General features: G+C 37.4%; 1 protein-coding gene across 1 annotated transcript in view; it reads left to right on the forward strand.

Moving 5' to 3' along the window:
- The first annotated feature begins 9,291 nt into the window (after positions 1 to 9,291).
- The window catches only part of LOC139736822 (integrin beta-1-binding protein 1-like), a 40,438-nt gene continuing 28,684 nt past the window's right edge, over positions 9,292 to 21,045 (forward strand). The window contains exons 1-2 of the mRNA XM_071647484.1: positions 9,292 to 9,368; positions 11,179 to 11,460. Coding sequence (XP_071503585.1) covers positions 11,290 to 11,460 — 171 coding nt within the window. The 5' untranslated portion in view covers positions 9,292 to 9,368; positions 11,179 to 11,289. The remainder of the gene's footprint in view (positions 9,369 to 11,178; positions 11,461 to 21,045) is intronic.

Here is a 21,045-nt window from a genome sequence, read left to right on the forward strand (position 1 = left end):
TATTGAAGTAGAAGGTACAACACGAAAGATATTTTGATATCTTATTGCCATAAACTGAAGATTCGTCATGCCTTCCTGCGTAGCATGGCGTTGCGCGAACCGACCTGGCTCTTAGTGTAATGATGCACCGCTTTCCGACAGATCCAAAACAAAGGAAAAAGCGGGAAATCAGAGTGCGACGGGAAAATATATATCTGATTTGTTTTCTTTGGATTCCTCGCGGTGTCTTTCAGACTATCCAAGTTTTTATTCACATTTGTATGTCTCCGCCATAACATACGAAAGTGTCGCCTGAGGCATTTGTTTTGGTCGTCCGTCCGTCCTTTCGTCTGTCCTTCATATCGCAATCAATATTGTGGACACCGTTTGAGGTAATGGAACTTGACGTGTATGCTTGTGTGAGTGGACGAAGTTTTGTTTTTAGCTTATAGGGCCTAAACTTTTGTGTAAACACGCTCAAAGTGAAAGGTCAAAATCATGTATATAATGGTTAAATTCTTAAAATATCACTATTTCCCCCCTGGAGGTATAAGTACAGGTATTTCCAAACGAAACTTACTGCCTGACCGTGATTTTCATTTTCTCGTGATTTTATTTTATTCATTTATTTTTTTTTTGGGGGGGGGGGGGGGGCGGGGGTATGGGAGGGGGGTAAGGGTCAAGGATCAATGTCAGGTAAAATGTAATATTAAAATTCTACTCTCTATTGTTAAAATACTATTACCCATGCAGTTCCTAAATACCTTGGAAATTACCCAATTCACAAACTTAAAACCAAAATATGGTATACACGTATTTGCATGCCATCATTACTACACAATGACGCGTGATAGGGAAAGATTTTGACCATGATGGTCAAAGGTAGGTGAAAATACTGAAATGACAGAATTTTCTATATGTTTTTAAAATAACCATTGAAAGTATTGCCCTGAAAATAGTAGTAAGTAAAAAGTAGTGAGAAGAAGTAAGCAAAAGTAAAAATGCTCAAATTCCTTAATATTTGCTCTCTTAAATAATAAAAGACATCCATTCATACCTAGTTCACGGAGAGTAAACATTCAACGCATTAAATTTAGTGACAAATTTGGCATTTTTTCTGCCAATTGTGTGAAACTGTCGTGTAACAGTGTCAAGACGTACTCTACACCTGCTAAGAGAACAATGTAATATGGCGGAGGAATACCGGTCGCCATTAGGACATCTTTATTTGTGTGGGTTTTTAAAATTATTATTTGGTACAGATGTCACTGAGGATATCCCTCATTATTATGTTATCCAGGTAAAGTACTTGTGCTTTCGTTCAACATGTCTTTTTGTAAATATCATTTTTAAACAATTTTAGATCATTTTACATACCTTAATATCGGTGACGTCACTTTTTTCATGTTGTACATTGTACATAGGTGTATTCCTTTTGAATTACATACTAATCGGCCTTCATGTCAGTTTCATACATATATGGGACTAAATAGGATGGTAATTGATGATTGCAATGTATTAACGTGCGAAACAGTAATTACTGTGGAATTCCTCTATCCTCTGCACAGCTAGAATTGTAAATTTATATATCATGTTGTTATGCAATATTCTGGTTCCCTGGACAACTTGCTAAATACAATAAACATAGCATACAGTCTAGTGAAAGTTTACGATACGACTTACTGTGAATTCTTCCTTTATTTTCACAGCATATATATTCAGGAATTATGTCCTTTAGACAGCTTCCCTATTATTTATACGGTATACTTGTGAGCTTGTGTCTATTTGAATGTGTAAAAATGATTGATTGCTGGCTTTGTTCAACATGGATGGAATGAAAGAATGTCCCTCCCTCAACCTACCCCCTTTCTCCCCCCCCCCCCCCTCTCTCTCTCTCTCTCTCTCTCTCTCTCTCTAAGAGAAAGAAAAGCCTGCGCGTACACACTTAACCCTCTAAGCGCACACGCTAAAACCATAAGCGCACTGTACGCTGGGTAACGACATGGCGTCCAAATTATGAGTTGGCCAGACTCTCTTAATATACGGCACTGGTGTCGATGAGAAAAGCACGCCACCTATTGAGCATTGCAGTGTCATGGAACTAATCAATGCATTTACGCTGATGTTGATAATATTTCTAGTGATGAGATCGAATTGCATTGCATGTCTTTCTACCGCTCTTCTTTTGAAAAAAAAAAGTGTAGATCGTGTAAGATGTCAGTCCATCTTTCACTTGAGGGGTATAGCACTTTTATCACAAACGAGAAATTGGAACAGACTTCATGTCTGTTCTATCAGCTTGTCTGTGATGTGATGTTTCCCCTTGATCAAATAACCCAAAGTGCCGTCTCGTCATTAATGAAGTTTTGTCGAATGGATGTTAAATTTTTACCAGTTGGCGCCACACCGCGAGAGGGCGTATGATGATTACTCTCAACTTGCCCAGCAGGGCAAAATCTGGCATCCTTTGTTTTGGCAGAGCGCGTTGGAGTATAGTAATAGTGATGAGTTAAAAACGAAGATGAATAGAATGATCATTGTCTGCATGGCGTCACCCGACTGCAGTTTCCCTGTCTTTGGCGTCTATGCACATATTGCTTGCGCTTTCTGATCGTCCACTGCTTGGCTCGTGGGTAGATGGCAGACTCACTGCTCCCTGCGTAATCGCAAAGAGCTCGCCTCCCAGCACGTTGGAGGGATAATTCTGCGAATTCCCCTTCATCAGTCTCCGTCGATCGTTCTCCATCTCAAACCTCCTCCTCTCCCTCTCTTTCTCCAGCTCCTTGCGCAAACGCTCCGTATGTCTGTGCGATGACCGACGGATGTAGAACAATACGAGGCCGAGTACGACGAGGCAAACGACGGCGATTGACGTGAAGATGATGGCGATTTTGTCATCTCTTGTGAGACCACCCGTAGGGTCGTCCGGGGCGGAAGGGGTGGTCATGATGCTATTGTGAAGAGCACCGTTTTATTGTTCCTCCTGGGAAATCAAGATAAGATAGCAAGAACGTGACGGAAAAGTGCGCTGACAAAAAGATATAAAAAAAATAATAATCGCATTTAGATGTATTAATACTTATTCCTTGGTTGGTCAAGCGTTCTTGCATGGTATCTATTTTTTTTTTTTTTTTTGTAGCCTACATGGTGATAAATCATACTCCCTTTTGGAATTCTTTGCAATATTTGTTTTAAAACTATTTGTTATGATTCTTTTGTCATGTCCCTGTGTAAATTCATAAATATTTATTCACCTCTACCTTGCATAACACTGGTTTTGCAGCACGAACTACAGTGCACTCCCGTTATAACGAGCACGGTTTTAATGGATTTTTTGGATACAACGAAGTAGAATCCATGACCCAAAATTTTCAATTAGATATGAAGAGTTTGTTCGCAAAAACTGATATGTCCATATTTGCCAAATGGAGATATTTGCGATTAAAGGTCAAGAAAAATAAAGAGAATGATAAAAAAATGTTTGCTTCTTTTGATCATAACTTTAAAAATGTAAAAAAAAAAAATTATGTAGTGACCAATATATCATTTAAAAGGTATTATTTCGTACTTTCTGACAGAGACCATACTTCAAAATCTTCAAAAATGGACTTATCGGTTTTTGCGAACAAACTCTTCATTATGTTTTTACATTTTATTTGTTCGGATATAACGCATATTTCGATAATATAACGAAAGAAAACCATCGGTCCTTAGGACTTCGTTATAACGCAAGTTTGCCTTTAACCTTTAAACGGCCATTGGGTGACGTTCGTAGAACAACGATATAAAGTGAATGATTGAATTATTAATGAAGTACATGTAAGTCACCAATCACTCTGCTCCCAGGTCATCTCTCTCTCTCTCTCTTTTTCTATCTCTCTCCCTCTTCTTCTTTTTCTCCTCCTCCTTCTCCTCCTGCAAGATCATTCCTTCTTCTTTTAGGGCATGGATGTGTCCCATTCTCTCGTTGCTCCTATTATACATTTTCATGGCAAGGATAGGAGGGCAGGTAAGCTGTTATTATTATTTGATATGGACGATTATCAATCTTACTCTCTCAATTTCTACAAATTTTACTTAAGTCACGGAGATGTTTTTGTCTCACCTCCCAGCCTAAACTTAAGTAATGTATACTTTTGATGTTGCTATGTTCATCGAATCCACGTGTTTATTCGTGGTCATATCAAATACAAGATAATGATTGGAACAGGTCTAGCCTATTCCGTCTGCAATGCAGTCATTTGCTGTTGTATTACTCTGCCCTATAATCTTGCGTTTGTCTTGATAACGTATCCTTATCCAGTTGTACATGTATATTGTGCTGATTCTTTTTTTTTTTTAACCAGCATTGACAGGTACCCATGACCTGGTCCAAAGGAGCATCATCGGGGACCAGGATGACTTCAGATTCGGTTGCAGAGTCTTTAGCTTAAAATCTAAAGCGTTCAGTTCTTCACAGTGACATTTAAAAAACAAAAAACAAAACCAAACACGATGCTCCCACGCCATCATTTTGAATACGGCATATAGCTTTTTGTTGTTAGCATTACCATTATCTTCCTCAAAAGCTAAATGTTAGCGTACATGTTGTATCACTGGCGTTTTGTGTTCATTATCAGTATCAGCCTAAATTCTATGATTCATATCATCATCACCATCATCATGCATAGTTATCATCAGTATACACTCCGCATGGGAGACGATACGATCCTTCGAATAACTACACTCCACTTATATACTACGTAACTCTCAACGCATTCTCAAGCTCAACCCCTCTCATACCAACTCTTTGTTGGGAAAATCAAAATCAGAATCAGTCACATAATTTGAATAGGCCTAAAGAAGGTAATCATTCATGTACAAACAAACATGCAGTAATCATGGTTATGAAGATTAAAACAAAAACAACAACATCGATAGTCGTGTAACTTCAGGTCACTGTGCCTGTTGTGTCGATTAAGTTTGTATTGTGTAAACTGTGTTTGGCGTACAAAATGTATATGAAGCTACTTATATAGAGCGCTTTGTAGAAGCATGAAAATAATCATAGATAATCATAAGCTGTACCACATGTATACAAACACCCTATTTCCCTGCTAACATTGTGTCTGCATCAAGCGTGAAGCCATCACTTGGTCTTATGCTTACTTCGACTGATAAAATATATAAGAGTCTCTTATGTAAGTCCCGATATAATGCGCCTTGCCATTGTACCCCATGGCTAAACGTACCAGCAGGGAGGTGCAGCACCTCCCTGCTCTAGTATAGAACTCTTACCTCTTTGGTGCAATACTGATGCATGAACGTTGTTGTATACATACCTGTCATCTCACTTGTGTTCCGCCTTGGCACGATATGTCAAGTCGTCCAATTTTTATGTTTCTCTCATTCGAAAGAACATTCGTGTAATGGAGAAATTAAGCGTTGCCATTATCCCTGTAAGCAATCACATCCAGGATTTGCAAGTCTACCTCTATGGGTATTATCTCTCAAATCCATACCGCCATTTAGGGCTTACAGCATTGCACTTTAAACCCTGGCTCTATTTGTACGGCTGAGGTGTGTGTTAATGTGCAAAAGACATGCAGCGTTCCGTGCGTTGCAGCTGTAGCGAGCTACTATTGTCTTCTATCTATTGTTGCGAGTTCGCTCAACCTTTGCACTCTCCTCAAATCTCATTCAGAAATAATAAGCTGGTGCAGTTAACACGAGGAGATTTAGTGTGTTGTTGGTTTAGGATACAGTATTATGCCACTGAAACCACAGAACTCTTGCAAGAGTTCTGTGACTGAAACAGGTGCTACAAAACAACATCCTTCTGAGGACGAATAATTTCCCTATATTATTGGCGCGGCATTCTATACAATGGCGCCTCACGTTGACGACTATAATAATAATAATAATAATAATAATAATAATAATAATAATAATAATAATAATAATAATAATAATAATAATAATAATAATTATTATTATTATTATTATTATTATGATTATTATTATGATATATAATAATTCATCATTATCATTATTATTATTATTATTATCATCATCATCATCACCACCACCATCATTATCATCGTTATCATAAGAATATGACGACTAGAAAAAGATACGCACTAAACACTCGGCTTTCAGCACTCCAAGTTCAAGTTGTCATCATGTATATATGCGTAATGTCAATCAAGTAAATAACTTGGTAGATAAATGACAGAATTTGTAGAGGGAGACAGACTGAAGAATCTCACACCTAAAGTTGGTATACTTTGACAAAATCATGCATAATACTACTTTAAAATAAAATTTTAACCTGTTCAATAACACTGTCTTTCTTTGGAGTCATCGTTCTGAACACAACATCAATTCATAGTTATTTTCCTATTCTTAAAAAAAAAAACACACACACACACACACAACATAGCAAGAGTTAGCAACGCACCAGTGAGAATTACAGCATAATACAATTGCTTTCAAATTCAAGTTTCAAGTGACCGGCCTATACCTCAGTTTGCAGCTAGAAATGCCTGTAAGTTTGTTATGAAAGAATAAAGAGGAATACGAGATCTATACGATCTCGGTATTATTCTGATTCTCCGGGTGAAGGGGGGGGGGGGGATATGCCATCTTCTGTCACATGATACGCATTATTTTTTTGTATTGTTTTTTTTTTCCTGTGCCCTATTAATGCAGGAGTGCAAAGCAGACCCCTGGAGCCCCTACCCTATGTAACTCCCATCATCCCCCTAAACAGCATTCCACAAAGCCTCAAAGAGTCCATCAATAAGTCGAATTTCAAATATTGCATACTCTCCCCCCCCCCTTTTTTTTTTCTTTACTTGGATTCCAACGTCTTTCTTCGCAATTCAGTCCAGTAAAGTTCAAACTTCATTTTCACCTTTTTTAACAGTATGCTCAGAAAAATGTGAAATCTGACATGCATGGACTTCGAATGATATACATGAAGCTCACAAAGAATAACAACTATGTGAGGCCTATGTGATTATACCAATACGGTATGTATCTATACAAGAAGAAGAAGAATAATTAACATAAAATTATCATATTACTTGTATAACATTCTGCCCTTCTAGCAGTCTAGGCCTCTAATGATCACAAAATCGTGTCTAAAAAAAGGCAGTATAGGTAATCACCGAATTGATCAATAAGAGTTCAGAAATATCACTTAGACAATTTGTCGATGAAAGGAATAGGCCTATTCCGTCACAATATCCATTGGTGCTTGCCTTTTCCTACTTATTATAGGCCTGAGCAATACAGTCATCGTCATTATCGTCGTTTTTTCTTATTATGTCCATTATTATGATACTTGTTGCTATAGTATACTGTAATATTTTCATCGATATAAGTATTTAGTTATAATCATGTTTAAACAGTCCCTTAGCTCTTCATAACAACATTTTTATGATCAATATCGGTACAAGAAGAAGCATGCTAATTATACAAACATTATATATATATATATATATGAAGAGTTTGTTTGCAAAAACCGATAAGTTCATATTTGCCAAATGGAGATATTTGCGATTAAAGGTCAGGAAAAATAAAGAGAATAATAAGAAAATGTTTGCTTCTTTTGACCATAACTTAAAAAAATAATATACCTTTATATGTAGTGACCAATATATCATTTAAAAGGTATTATTTTGTACTTTATGACAGAGATCGTACTTCAAAATCTTCAAAAATGGACTTATCGGTTTTTGCAAACAAACCCTAGTATATGAATATAAGAACGACCCAAGTCCAATTTTTGGCCAAATTTAGTTTGACATGGGAAATTGTAGCTTATGCATGGACTCATCTTGTGTGTAAATGATAAATCCTAGTTACCCCCGGAAGTGCCTGAAATGAATGAGTTAAATCTTATATTAACGTAAGAATGAAGGACTTGGCTCATTCGTACATTCATAAATTATAATAGCGCCCTCTCTCATCCTTCTCCCATCTCTATAGCAGAATATCATGTATAATTATGAATCAAAGAACGACCCAAGTCCACCACACAAAATGGCCTCTCCACAATTAATGTAAATGTTAATTGTCATAATAATATATGTTCTAATTTGTATATACAAGGTTGCCTTCCCATCACAGTTAAATAGAATATTATTGGACAAATAAAAAAGATATGAAGTTTTTTTTTAGTTTACTCGAAATGATCTTCCATGGACTTGGGTCGTTCTTATATTCATATACTCATATCTTTCTGCCCTTCTAGGCGTCTAATACAATGTATCACAAAAATAAATCGAGTTTGTAAAAGGCCGTTTATTAGGTAGGGCCTACCTATGACCGAAATGAGAGCTAGAAATCACTTTTGTGAGTAGACGAGTGTTCGATGAAAGGATTGGGCCTATTACTCCACAAATTCCATTCTTGCAGCGGCTGCCCTATCTCCAGCTTATCAGCAATACGCAGTCAGTCATTTTTTCTAATCATAGTAATTATTGTTACAATCAGTTGCTTCTGTTATTTTCATTGATATCATGTGAAGACCTTAGAAGGATTTAGGCCCAATTATATCACATACAGTCCCAACTCTTGATAATTGTCATCGTCGTCCTTGTCAGCTAATCAGATGCAAGGATTTCAGTAGCTTTTAACAGTTTGTCAAACAAAAACAAAAAAAAATATCTGACAAAACACTTCATGATGCCCCCTGATCGTTCACGAAACCATCATTGAGGAGCCGTTGTGCAGCTGGTGAAGATTTAGTGATACTCTTTGGTGTAAAAAAAAAATTAAAAAAAATGTATTTTGTACGTCTGGCTGGTTGTACCAAAAAGTGATGAGCTCACACCTGTAAATAAAATGCAATGTCCCAGATAACACTAATGAAGAAAAAAAATAACTAAAAAACAATAATGCAATTTGGCATAAAACTGAATAGCTGCAGATATTGACTATGAATTCCTCTACAAACTGCACTTTGGTTTGAAGATGAAAGCTTTTCTCATGGAATTTGAAGGGACTATATTTTCATGGGTGCATGTACAGAAAATAGGCGATTTTTTTGAGTGAAAAGAACTCGTAGTCTGGCTTTGCGGACCCTTGGACTGAGTTTGAGTTGAAGAAGCAAACCGCCTTGGAAATTTGATGGATGACAGTGTACAGCTCACTTATCCAGGTTAGTGAAGATGAAACACCTCATTTCTCCCAGCTATTTTAGAGATTTTTTTTTTTTAAATTTTGAATTAGTTTAACACACGTCCCTATGGGGTATTTCACCCGTGTATGCGGCTCTGATAGGATCTGCATGCTGCCCTCTATCGATTTAGGCCGCGTAAATATATCACACAGCAAAACACACTCCACCTGCCTTAAAAAGTTCTTCGAACTTCTGTGCGTACACCATTCCGAATACCGCTGTAAGTTACCATTGTTTTAATTAACTTTCGCATTCTCTATGTCCAGATACTTCACAGAATTCAGAGCGCCAAAGTTTATGAGTTGTTGATGTTAGCAATCCGAACAGTTGATTCCTAACTCCAAGATCCTATTACAGATTCTTCCACGTAGTGTACGTGTAGTGATACATGGTGTAGCATGGTAGTAAGCCTACACAACAGTATGAACGATAGGGCTGTGTATGTGTTGTATTCTCATTGTCATACCCGTGTACTTTAACCGAAACCGCAATGCCAATGGCCTATAAAAATAGAATTCACTAAAAACCAAAGGACTTGTCACTTAGGAATGGTGGGGTTCGTGCGCTAACATACTTCCGCACGAAGCATCTGCAATATTGCGCCGACACCAAACGGGACCGTTGTTACTTATACTTCAGCATATTCAGTAGATTTCTACAGTGGTCAGTGGCAGTGCCTGCCACTGTGCCAGTCCATCACGAACTGCTAGGCACCTGCTACTACACTTGTACTACAACTATGTCCTAACAGTAACACGGGTTACGTTACTCAGTTAGATCTAACACTGCAACAGTTAGGCCTAGGCCCTACTGGTATTAAAAAGTGCTACTGCTCTGTGTCGACACCTTGCAAAACTTGTATTTGGCCATATCGAGTTTTAGGGGTGTCACAATTAATTGCACAGTGCAAAAGGAAATTCAATTTTGTGGAACTTTATTCTCAACGTACCGGTAGAACTCTAACCTTTGAGTCTAGTGAATTTTATTAAAAATTATTATTATTAATATTATTGTTATCTTTTTTTAAGCCAAGGACGAGGAGTGTATTTTTCATTCATTCATTCCTTTTTTTTTCCTGCATAAGGTAGGGTGCAGATTGATCTCGATCTGTAAGTTCAAATCTTTATTGTACAGGCAATGTTTAAATTAAGTTGTGTGTCCTGTCTGCAACCCTGTGGCTGTAACTGTATAATGACAGATTGCTTTCATACAATCATAAGCCGATATTTTAGAGATTGTAATTTGGACCTTTCCTCTTGAATTATAAAATGGGAAACTATGATGGGCAGGGGGGGGGGGGGGTGTATTTCCAGCAAATATATTTATTTTGTTTAATGCTCACTAAGCAAACCTTTTTAACTTCCATGCTTTGCAGACTATACATTTTTCAAAAGTCCTTATAATTTGCTTGTTAAACCACCATTGTTATTTTTAAAGGTGAAATTTATTCAAGCTGTGTTTTTATCTTCATATTATGATATGTAGAACTTATTGTGTTGTATACTCCAGTTTCCTAGAGTAGGCCTACAGTTTGCTAATTAAAATTTTGTTTGAATTTTCTAAGAACTTAAGTTTTACCTTGCTTATACATGTATGTAACTAACTTTAAAATGTCACTAAGCACATCTTTCCAATTTCAAAATCCATCACAGGGTGGTCCTATGTTGTTATTATTATTATGATGATGATGATGATGATGATGATGATTATTATCATTATTCATTCGACCAAGAGAAGAATATATGTATTGTAGTCTACATGTCTTAAGCATTATAAACATGAAACAAAAAACAATAAACATTATATACAAGGGATACAGCATGTACCAGTACTTTTCTGAAAACTGCAGATTCTCACATTTCATATTATGATATAAAAAGAATACACCATGAAATATGTGTCAATAGGAAGATTTAGTCCTTGGAGTGAACACCGTTCTTGGCTCAGACCCTACACTGTACTGTACATGTATGTTACACAAAATGAGTATTAGTTTAAAAAAAAAAATGTTACATCCTTGTTTTTTATAGGTCACAACAAATGGTCCTTCCCTCGTGATATCAGCTGGTTTAACCCACCTCTCTTAGCCCACACATAACTGTGCTGAAAGCAGCACAGATCAACAGTGCCCCCATGTGTTCATGAGCTGCTGCGCTGGGTGCTCTATGTTCAAGAGGCGGCGCGACGGCGGCGTGACCAATCACCCGGTGGCGTCAGTAGACCAGAATGTGCTCCATCCCCGCCCTTCCTCGCTGCTCCAAGAGGATCCACATCTCAGCTACCCCAGCAGCAACAATTCAGCACAAGTGAGGGTGAGACTCGCCTCAACAAATAGTTTCCTTTTTTTTTTTCATAGACATCTTTTAGAACACTCGCACCTCTAATATCAGAATTGGTTTCTCTTTCTTACTGTAATCCACAAACTGCATCAATGGTTCAGACTGTGTTTCTTTGAAAGATATTGAACGAAAAGAAAAACAGGGGTTCATTTCAGTTGCTCCAAAACTACATTAGCTCGATGTTACAGTGTATGTTACAAGATTTCAGTTGCCTGTTTCTTGTACATTGCAGTTGCTCTAAGATTTCAAATACATGACAGACATAACTAATTTTACGGTGCACATGAAAAACAGATGGACACTAAACAAACATGCAAACAACCAAACAAAGTTTACAGTGTTTTCTCAGACATTAATGTGCATAATTTGTATTCAATTGATGACAAACATTACAATGTACAGTGTAGAACGTTAGAGCGTGTGACAAAATTGCAAACAAAAAAGAAACGAGAGAGAGAAAAATAAATACCAGAGAAAGCAAACAAAACATAAAATACTGAACATTTTTGTGACTGCTTCAATTTTACAATACATGTACAAAAATGGGTGTAGCAACAGATGCATGCATGGGCAGTGGAGACTGCTATCTCATGTGTGATTCTCATTATCAATTCTGTATTATGACATGACAAAGCCATATTTTTGATTGCTTAAATTTGCGTCAAGTTTTCATAATCTGTCTCTGGAAGATATTGCATGGGAGCATCGACTCTTCGTATCTTGCTCAAGTCAATGAAAGCCCTTTCTTTATGTGAAGCATCCATGAAGTGATGCCTTTGGCTTTTCACCTACGGAGTGTATAATGGGAGAATACTGTACACGTGTAGTGTACTGGGAATACACATGTATGATAATAGATGAAATTGTTTTTGTTTCTATTGGGTCGTGAATTCTTCCCATCACAAAGCATGATAAAGATAATGGGATATTGCCTTTCTTTTAAAAGTATAGCATTATTTCATAATAACATGAAGTCCTAAATTCATAACTTTTCATAATAGATGAATCTTTAATTTCATGTAATTCACTACATTTATACATGATTACAGATGTACATTGCACATAACATATTGTGTATTGCCACATTTTTACTCCTCAAAGTGCATGCCAACTTTGTAATACACTTGGATGATGTCAACCTTGAAACCTGAGTAAAATATTTACACAGCATACCAGTTTGCATTGACACCTTTGTATTAAAGAAGAAGAAGAAGAAGAAGAAGAAGAAGAAGAAGAAGAAGAATGAAGAGAAAGATATACCCAACTGCATAGAGTACACTGTATATGTACGTAGATTGTACCTTAATACTATTTGTATACTTGGCCTGCATGAGGTCGAAACTCTAAAATTAATGTACTGTACCCTGTAGGTGCACATCAGTACACAGTACCATCAATTTTGATTTCTTAAAAGCTGCAATTAGCAGGCAAAACCTGTTGGGCTATTCAGAGAAACAAGCTAAAGAATGCATGGGTGCCTTTGAGTTTACAGACATGATAAAAGAAATCATTAGGGTGTGCAATGAAACTACGGTACATTTTCATGGTTTGATTGTGAGGTCATGTGTGTTATCTGATTATCATACATACAGCTTTGTACATGTAGTACAATATGTAACAAGAGTTTGAAGGGCCAGTCCTCTTTCCCACTATAACACATGAGATTATGTGTACACCGGTGTGAGACAAAACTCTTCTGTTTCAAGCATGTGTATTTCCTCTGAGTTTGAAATCAGAAGAAATCAGGGATCTGGGCTGCCTAAACTTCGATTCCGTCTGACCGGCCATTAATCCCCGCGGAAATGGACGGGAAATCCATCCCCCGAGCAATTCTTCTGACTTGCCAGCGCGCCTCTCTCGATCCATCCATTTCCTCCAGACGAGGCGCCTAATTGCCCGTGGTCAGTGAGATATCAGGGCCAGTGCTGATCTACTATATCTTGTTTCGCCATCCGGCCACATCTGAGTCTTGTTAGCAGGAATTGATTTACGATGGTGGTGTTGCTCAATTAGTCAGGTTTTTTTTTTTTTTTTTTGTGGCGACCACAATTCGGTCATTCTTGAAGGTGAGCAGGAGTTCCGTTGCATTTCAGAAGAATTTGGATGACTTTGGAGTTCCAACACTCATTTGTTAGCCTCGTATTCTACACACTGCCTACAGCTGTACACACGTATGTGTACATTTACCTGTCATTTCTTTACGTAAAATATGAAAATTTTCGTTGCCCTAGTAATGCAGAACATTTTGTACAGGAAGGATCTCCATTTTGATAGGCTACTCATACTACAGTGAAGAGATCTAAAGTGGTTATGTCTCTCAGCTATCAAAACCAAGCATTAATCTTTTTTTTTTATGTTCCCCATTATACAAATTTTAGCTTTGTACTGCACATATTACAACTTGTATTTTAGTAAACATTTTTTGTCCGTGGACTTACTGTTATGCGCATGCATTGTAACAGTAAGTTCATGGACAAAAATGTTTTTTGTTTTGTTTTTGGTTGTACTTTGTTTGTTTTTCTTTTTTCCCCATCTGCAATAAAAGTCAAGTCAAATAAAAGCTCATTGAATTATTTCTTTCTTTTTTTTTTGGGGGGGGGGGGGAGGGGGCTGGATGGACAGTTTGTACCTCAATTCTGATACATTTAGCAAAAGCTGGCAGTGTGTTAAAAGTGATCTCAAAAGAATTATGGGAATTAGCTGAAGTAGCAAGATCTTGAAACAACAGGAGATACAGGTGTATGCATTGCATGATATCTTTACATTTTCCACAGTGCTTGTGTAACTTTATAGTTCAATCAGTGTTTTGGTTTTGTTTTGGTTGTCATTGTTTTTGTTTTTTCCCCATTGCTTACCATAAGCTTGAATACTTGTACCTGTAGGGATGCGCAGACTTACCAGGATATGATTTAGATTGCGCTGTGGCGCCCTCTCTTGCTCACTTGCCTGTATCACTGTGCATGCACTTTATTGATGTGACCCCTGATTCCTTGCCTGTCCTTTTGGCTACAGTACTATAAAACATTGTTGCTGGCATCGCATAATTTGTCTCAAGTAGTCTTAGAATTTCTCCAAGAGTGTGCTATGTCCAGAAGTTGTAAATAGAGTGATTATAGGTTGTTTTTAAAACACACTTTGCAAGGACTATCACACACATTGAGGGTAATATTAAAAAGTTAAATTAACAAACTCATTCTGATGTCTTTCTATACTTCTGTCTTTTGTATATCATTTTTTTTTTTGCACAATATTTTGAATCAGCGTTAAAGGAAAAACATTCAGGCTGTCCAAGTGAGCTATACATGTACACTTGTAGTTCATACAATCTTTGTATTTTATATGAAATAGCTTTCCTAGTCCCATGATTATGAAATGACTCTCTCTGATAGTTCTTCCCCTTATTTCACGTATGATATTTTATCTGTGTCATATATTCACTGTTTCCTCTGCATTAATCCTCTAGTCTATTGAGTTTTCACACATCCTTGTAAGGCCAGGAAAGTTGTAGTAAAATAGTTTCAAATTTGTGACTAGTTTGAAGCAGTTACCAATCTGTCACATACGCTTAAAATGTAAAGGGTGAATGTCACTTCTGGTTCAAAATATTAGAGAAGTGTTTGGTTTAAAAAAAAAAGTTAATACAAAATGAATGAATGAATGAATGAATGAATGAATAAATAAATGATAAAAAAAGAAAGAAAGAAAGAAAGAAGGAAACTAAATAAATTTGTAATGAATAAATAAATAAAGAAATGGATTAGTTTAACAGTAAATGAATGAATAAAAATGCAGCTCAACATCAACATCAGCCTTTTCAGTTTTAACTTTCCAGAAGGTCACTTTTTATCTTGTTTGCTTGAAGGTGTTTTGCAGGTTACATTTTTTTATTTTATTTATTTATTTATTGATTTTTATTGATTTTTTTTTTTTTTTTGGGGGGGGGGGTATTAAACCCCTTCCCCACCCCTATAAAAAACATCAACAACAAGAAATGAGCAATTACAAATACATGAGAGCTCAAGAAAATGCAGTCACATAAAAGATTAGGGGAATAGAGTCCCACTCTAAAAAGCAATATTCTGCAGTGCATTGGTTCTGATAAAAACCATTTGCACCAATCTTTACATTCTATCATATTTGCACTAATTGGTAAAGGAATTTGAGTGCCAATATTCAAACCTTATTTATTTATTTGCAAGTATTCATTTATTTATTTTTTGGAAGATCTATGCAGATTGTGTAGATGAAATTTTAGAACATATTTTAGAATGTTAGATCGAATACATTTTTATTTGTTTTCATACGTTCAGAATTGAGAATAGTCGTATTGATATTCATAGTATGGGTAGTACAATAAAGTAACATAGCCTATAGAAAATACATGTCTCAGGAAGAGATGGATATGAGAACAAATCTAATTTTCCCCTTCATATTTGTTTTACCCTCCCCCCCGGTCAGCTTTATTCAAAGAGTCTGGAGCTAAGACTAATGGCACACTTCCCCCTTCCCTCCCCTCCCATCCCCCCCCCCCCCCCCCCCCCCCCCTTGAGTACATCCACTGTAGCCATCCCGATCCATCCTAGCCGTCCCTCTGCAGTCTGAATTAGCATGTATGCGCGGAGCCGCATAGACACCTGTTCCCTTCAGCTTTGCCGGGAGGTGGAAATTCGAATCACTGTAGGGGAGTGCTAGGATTTCCTCCAGCCAACCCCTTGCGTTCCTTGGGGACCGGGGAGGCCTGGTTAGCTCTTGTCGCCCACCGCTGGATTGGCTAGGAGGCTGATAAGTGTGGTGACAAGATTTTTTAGCAGAGAGAAGAGAGAGATCAGAGAAGGGGGGGAGGGGGGAGGGGATATTAACTGAGTTGATGAACTCTTATGCCAACACTGCCCCCTCGTGCTAGAGTCAAGAGTAGTTAGGGGTAAACGCTATGGGCACGCACATGATATGCACAGAGTTCTTCTTTGGTGCCCATGTACATGACCGTGTGTGTGTGTGTGTGTGTGTCCTAGTGGTCTGCCAAAATTTGAGAGCAAACTGCCAGCTGCAATGCTGCATTGGCTGTGATCAGTCAGCCTAGTCTACCATTCTAGCCTGGTCTTCCTACGACGTCAGATCCTACAATTTTGTACCATAGTCCAGGAGTGGAGGTCACGCTAGTACACCCTAGTCAATTGTCCAGGTGGTGTTAATTGTACAGTATGCCAGTTTAAAACCACCTCTGCTCTTTGGTTGCAAGACAAATGCAGTACTGTTTTAAAATATGCATAGAAGTCTTGCATTGATCTGTGCAATGGTTATTGCTCTTTGTCATTTGATCCCGGACAACCAGAAATGATGCCTGTATCATTAGACTAACAAAGTCAAAGTGGATGCCATTTTGGGAGAAAAAGGAATATTTTGGGACACCTGCCCTTGTGAGTCTCGGGGATCTAGAGAAGATAAAGTAAAGACTGGGATGAAATCTCGCGAAGTCACTGAACTCGAAGGAAAAGTGCAAGCAGCAAAGTCTCCTGCATCTTGTTTGTTTTTTTCCTTTGTCGAAGAAAAACCCAATTTCAATTTTTTTTTTTTTTTCAAATTTAATTGTGACTTGTTTTGTCAGAAAAAGGTGATGCTCATTTGCTGATCCTATTTTGCCATGGATGCACATTTTTCTGTGATATATCTGGAAAAGCGGCGTGACTCGGAATTTCCAGACGGATTAACCCCGTGTCACTGAGGCTGCACTTGGGGTTGTCAAGCTTCTTCCAGTGGCATCTGGCCACCCTTAACTGAGATACAAGCACTCTAGCACTGAGTTGCTGTGAGGGGGAGTGGGAGGGATAGAGTAAAGCCGCCGAGACTTGCAAGTCGTGTCGTCGAGCCAGCAGTGGCAGCAGTCCCTATCACACAGTACATCAACCTCTCTTGAGCCTCCTGCGGCGGCGTTGTCGGGACCATCTGTGATGCGGACGCTGTGAAGGGGGACGATGTCTCAATCATGTGTCGTGGAGGTTGTTGCGTTCAACTTCAAGGCCCGTGGGGTCATCTTTGCGGTCCACCCAGGGGTAATTCATGACCAACTTTAGCATGCTTGCAGTATTTTGAACAGTTCTCAAGGAAACTACAATATTGAGGGAGACACTGTTCCACTGTTGTACCATCTGAGCCTTTTTTAAGATCTACTGTTTGTGTATTCAGTGATATAGAATTTGAGGAATTCCAAACAAAATTGATTTGTCCTTTTCTTTATCTGCTTTTTGTGCCTCCTTCATTTTAATACAAACGTTGATCTTTGCGTCAAATATAGCCATTTGTATACTGTCTCAATTTGTTGAGTTTTATTCAGTTTTGGACATTTTATCCAGGGCTGCCAACTCTCACGCATTGAGCGTGAGACTCACGCATTTTGGTCCTTTCTCACTCTAAAACTTTATTTCATTCGCATGCGTTTCTATTGATCTCACTCATTTTGACTCCTAAATTATAGCATTGGCATATGGGAGTCTCACTCTCAACTAGTTTCCAGTGTTGGCAGCCCTGTTTTATCTCAATGCATTGTATCTTCAAGATCAGTATAAAAGCATGCACACATGTATTCTGAACTTGCACTCATTTGCTACTTAGCAAATGAGTGCAAGTTCAAAATGTGTGCATGCTTTATCCCGACAACCTAGCCCATATTTTTGCTCCACCTGCTTTTAGAGCAGTAACATTTTCTTGTCTCAAGCCACTAGAGGGCATGGTGCCAAAATATGATGTTGCTACAATTTGTAATTAAGTCAGACAAGGCTCTAGGAAGCTGCACAGTTGTCATGAATAACCTTTCTTGTAAAGAGTTCATGTACATACTCTGTAGAATCCGAATTCATTATCAAATGAGACTATTTACAGTGTAGACTTCTTCGCTGTGAATTAAAGGACAAGTTCACCTTCATAAACATAAAGGATTGAGAAAATGCAACAATATTAGTAGAACACATCAGTGAAAGTTTGAGGAAAATTGCACAATTGATGCAAAAGTTATGAATTTTTTAAATTTTTGTGTTGGAACCGCTGGATGAGGAGACTACTACAGCTTGTGAGTCATATGCGTACAACAGTATAAAGAAAATGTAAAAGAAAATTCAACATATTTTCACTTTTTTTGCATAATAAAAGTGCACTTGACTTGCCTCTTTCTAAAGGCAGGGGGAATAATATTACCCATAACATTTGTCGGTAACGAGTCAGGGGAATGTGTACTTTTTTCAAAAAATGGAATTTTGTGAAATTCTCTTTATATTTTCCTTATATTGTTGTACGCATGTGACATCTAACTTATTCATACACTGCAGTAGTCTTCTCATCCAGCGGGTACTGCACAAAAACTTCAAAAATTCATAACTTTTGAACGGATTGTCTGATTTTCCTCAAACTTTCAATGATGTGTTCTACTAATATTGCTACATTCTCTCAATCCTTATGTTTATGAAGGTGAACTTGTCCTTTAAGTGTACACACTCTGATGATTAATGAGCATAAATACATTTTTGTGCATTGCTGATGTCCAATCGCTGTATCAACAGTGAGAGGAGAATTAAGTGATAGTGAGGTTTTGAATATTGACTGACAGCTGCATTTTTTTGTGTGTGTTTACACACACTGTATAGCAGTAATAGCAAGATCGTTTATCTTTTTTTTGGGGGGGGGGAGGGGGTGATTATTTGTTAAATGATGGAGTGTCATTCAACTTATACTGTTGCTTTATACATCTTCAAGCAAAGTTTTGCAGCAAAACAAGCATGCAGGTACACATGTTCGTTGGAAAAGGTAAATTAGATTTAGAAATGCCAAAAGTACCCACAATTATGAGGCAGAAAAAGCACAAAAGTTGATGGCAGTATTAGCTGAAATCTGTTGATGGAAATAATTTTCAACTCTGTATGATACTAACAAAATCTAAATTTATGTCCCAGAATGCAGACACTGATTGTGTTTCTAGTTTTGGGAACCTGGTTCACATGTACAAACTGTATGTATACTGGTGTACTAGGTTCCCTTGAGGAATGAGTTACAACATGCAAGACCAAGCAGTGTCCTACATGGATATTATGAGGTGTACATGCACAGTGTTATAATAGTCATCTAGGGATTTATGTTCACAAACCACAGTCAGCCACAGGGACCTTGGATTTTATTCACAAGACTCTCAGCATGAAGAGTGAGAGAGCTATACAAAGTTCTGTACATGATATGTAGAAAGAGGAGAGAGAGGGGGAGAGAGAGGTGGAGATGGCAGGAAATTTGCCAAAATTAATGAGAAGTTCCAACAAGCCAGTAGAGCAGCAACTCATCCTGTGCCGCCGATTGAGATGCCCTTCACTTTTGCCTGTAGCAGAAAGAAGGGGTATTGGAGTGTGTTTTTTGGCAAAACAGTTGTCTTGAGGATACCATTACAATGCCATCAACAATGATGTCAAAATATATTCTGGCATTCATATGGTCATAATATAGACTGCATTGTAGGCTTATTTGTAATTTCCTTTTCTTCTTGAACTTCTTCTTCTTCGTCTTCTTCAATGGTACAAGGTTTGTAATTATTTTCAACTGTTGCTTTGAATGATAAACAGTGCTTTACTCTTTTAGAGGGATACATTGTACTTCCCCTGGCAATTTCCTTTATATTATTCAGAGATGCCACACTGCAAAACTTCATTTGTCACAACTTTTGAAGGGATTGTAAAGTTTTAGTTACCTGAAACTTTTACTATAATATTTTACAGTTCTGTTTGTACTTTTAAATTGAATTTATGCGGATCTTTAGGTACAATTGTAATCTTCTCCTTGTAAAAGGAGCAGCCTCGCACCATTCATGTTATATATACAGTCATACCCTGACAGATTTACAATGAAACATGACTTGCCCAATTTTACTTCCAAAAATACCACAGTCATGATACAAAAGAGAGTTGGGGCCCACTTCATGAAAGTCTTTATGAGGAACTGTGAAATGGGTAATTCCATTAAAAAGGGTCCCACTAGTTAAAGGGATAGTACAGTATTGGTGGACATGAGAATTGGGCTTTTAACTTTTTGCGAGATACAAAGAAAACATGTATGAAATAGTACAGAGCATACCATTTTAAGAGGAATTCAAAGTTTATTTGATGAAAATCGGGTTTGGAATGACTGAATCATCCGAAAACAAAGTAAAACAAAACGATCACAATAAAGTGTGGGTCCCACACTTTATTAGAGTCGCTCTTTTTTGGGTATCTCAGCCATTTCAAAATCAATTTTCATCAAATAAACGTTGAATTCCTCATAGAATTACATGCTCTTTCATATTTCATAAGAGGCTACTCATTATCTCACAAAAAAATTTTAGAAACCTGAAATTAGGTCTCAACCAAAATTGTACGATCCCTTTAAATGCCCCTTCTATTTGCTTCATATTGTCATTGCTTAAAAATTACATACCCTAAATCAATTTTACTTCTGAATACTCTTACAATTGTATTCAGGTAAGTATCTTCCTTTTCATAGTAAGATAGAAATTGCTTCTTCAAAGTTCCACATGAATTTTGACAAAAA

The sequence above is a fragment of the Diadema antillarum genome, unplaced genomic scaffold, assembly GCF_040938485.1.
Source record: "Diadema antillarum isolate AM-2024a unplaced genomic scaffold, OU_Dant_1.0 seq00000663_RagTag, whole genome shotgun sequence".
Lineage (NCBI taxonomy): Eukaryota > Metazoa > Echinodermata > Echinoidea > Diadematoida > Diadematidae > Diadema > Diadema antillarum.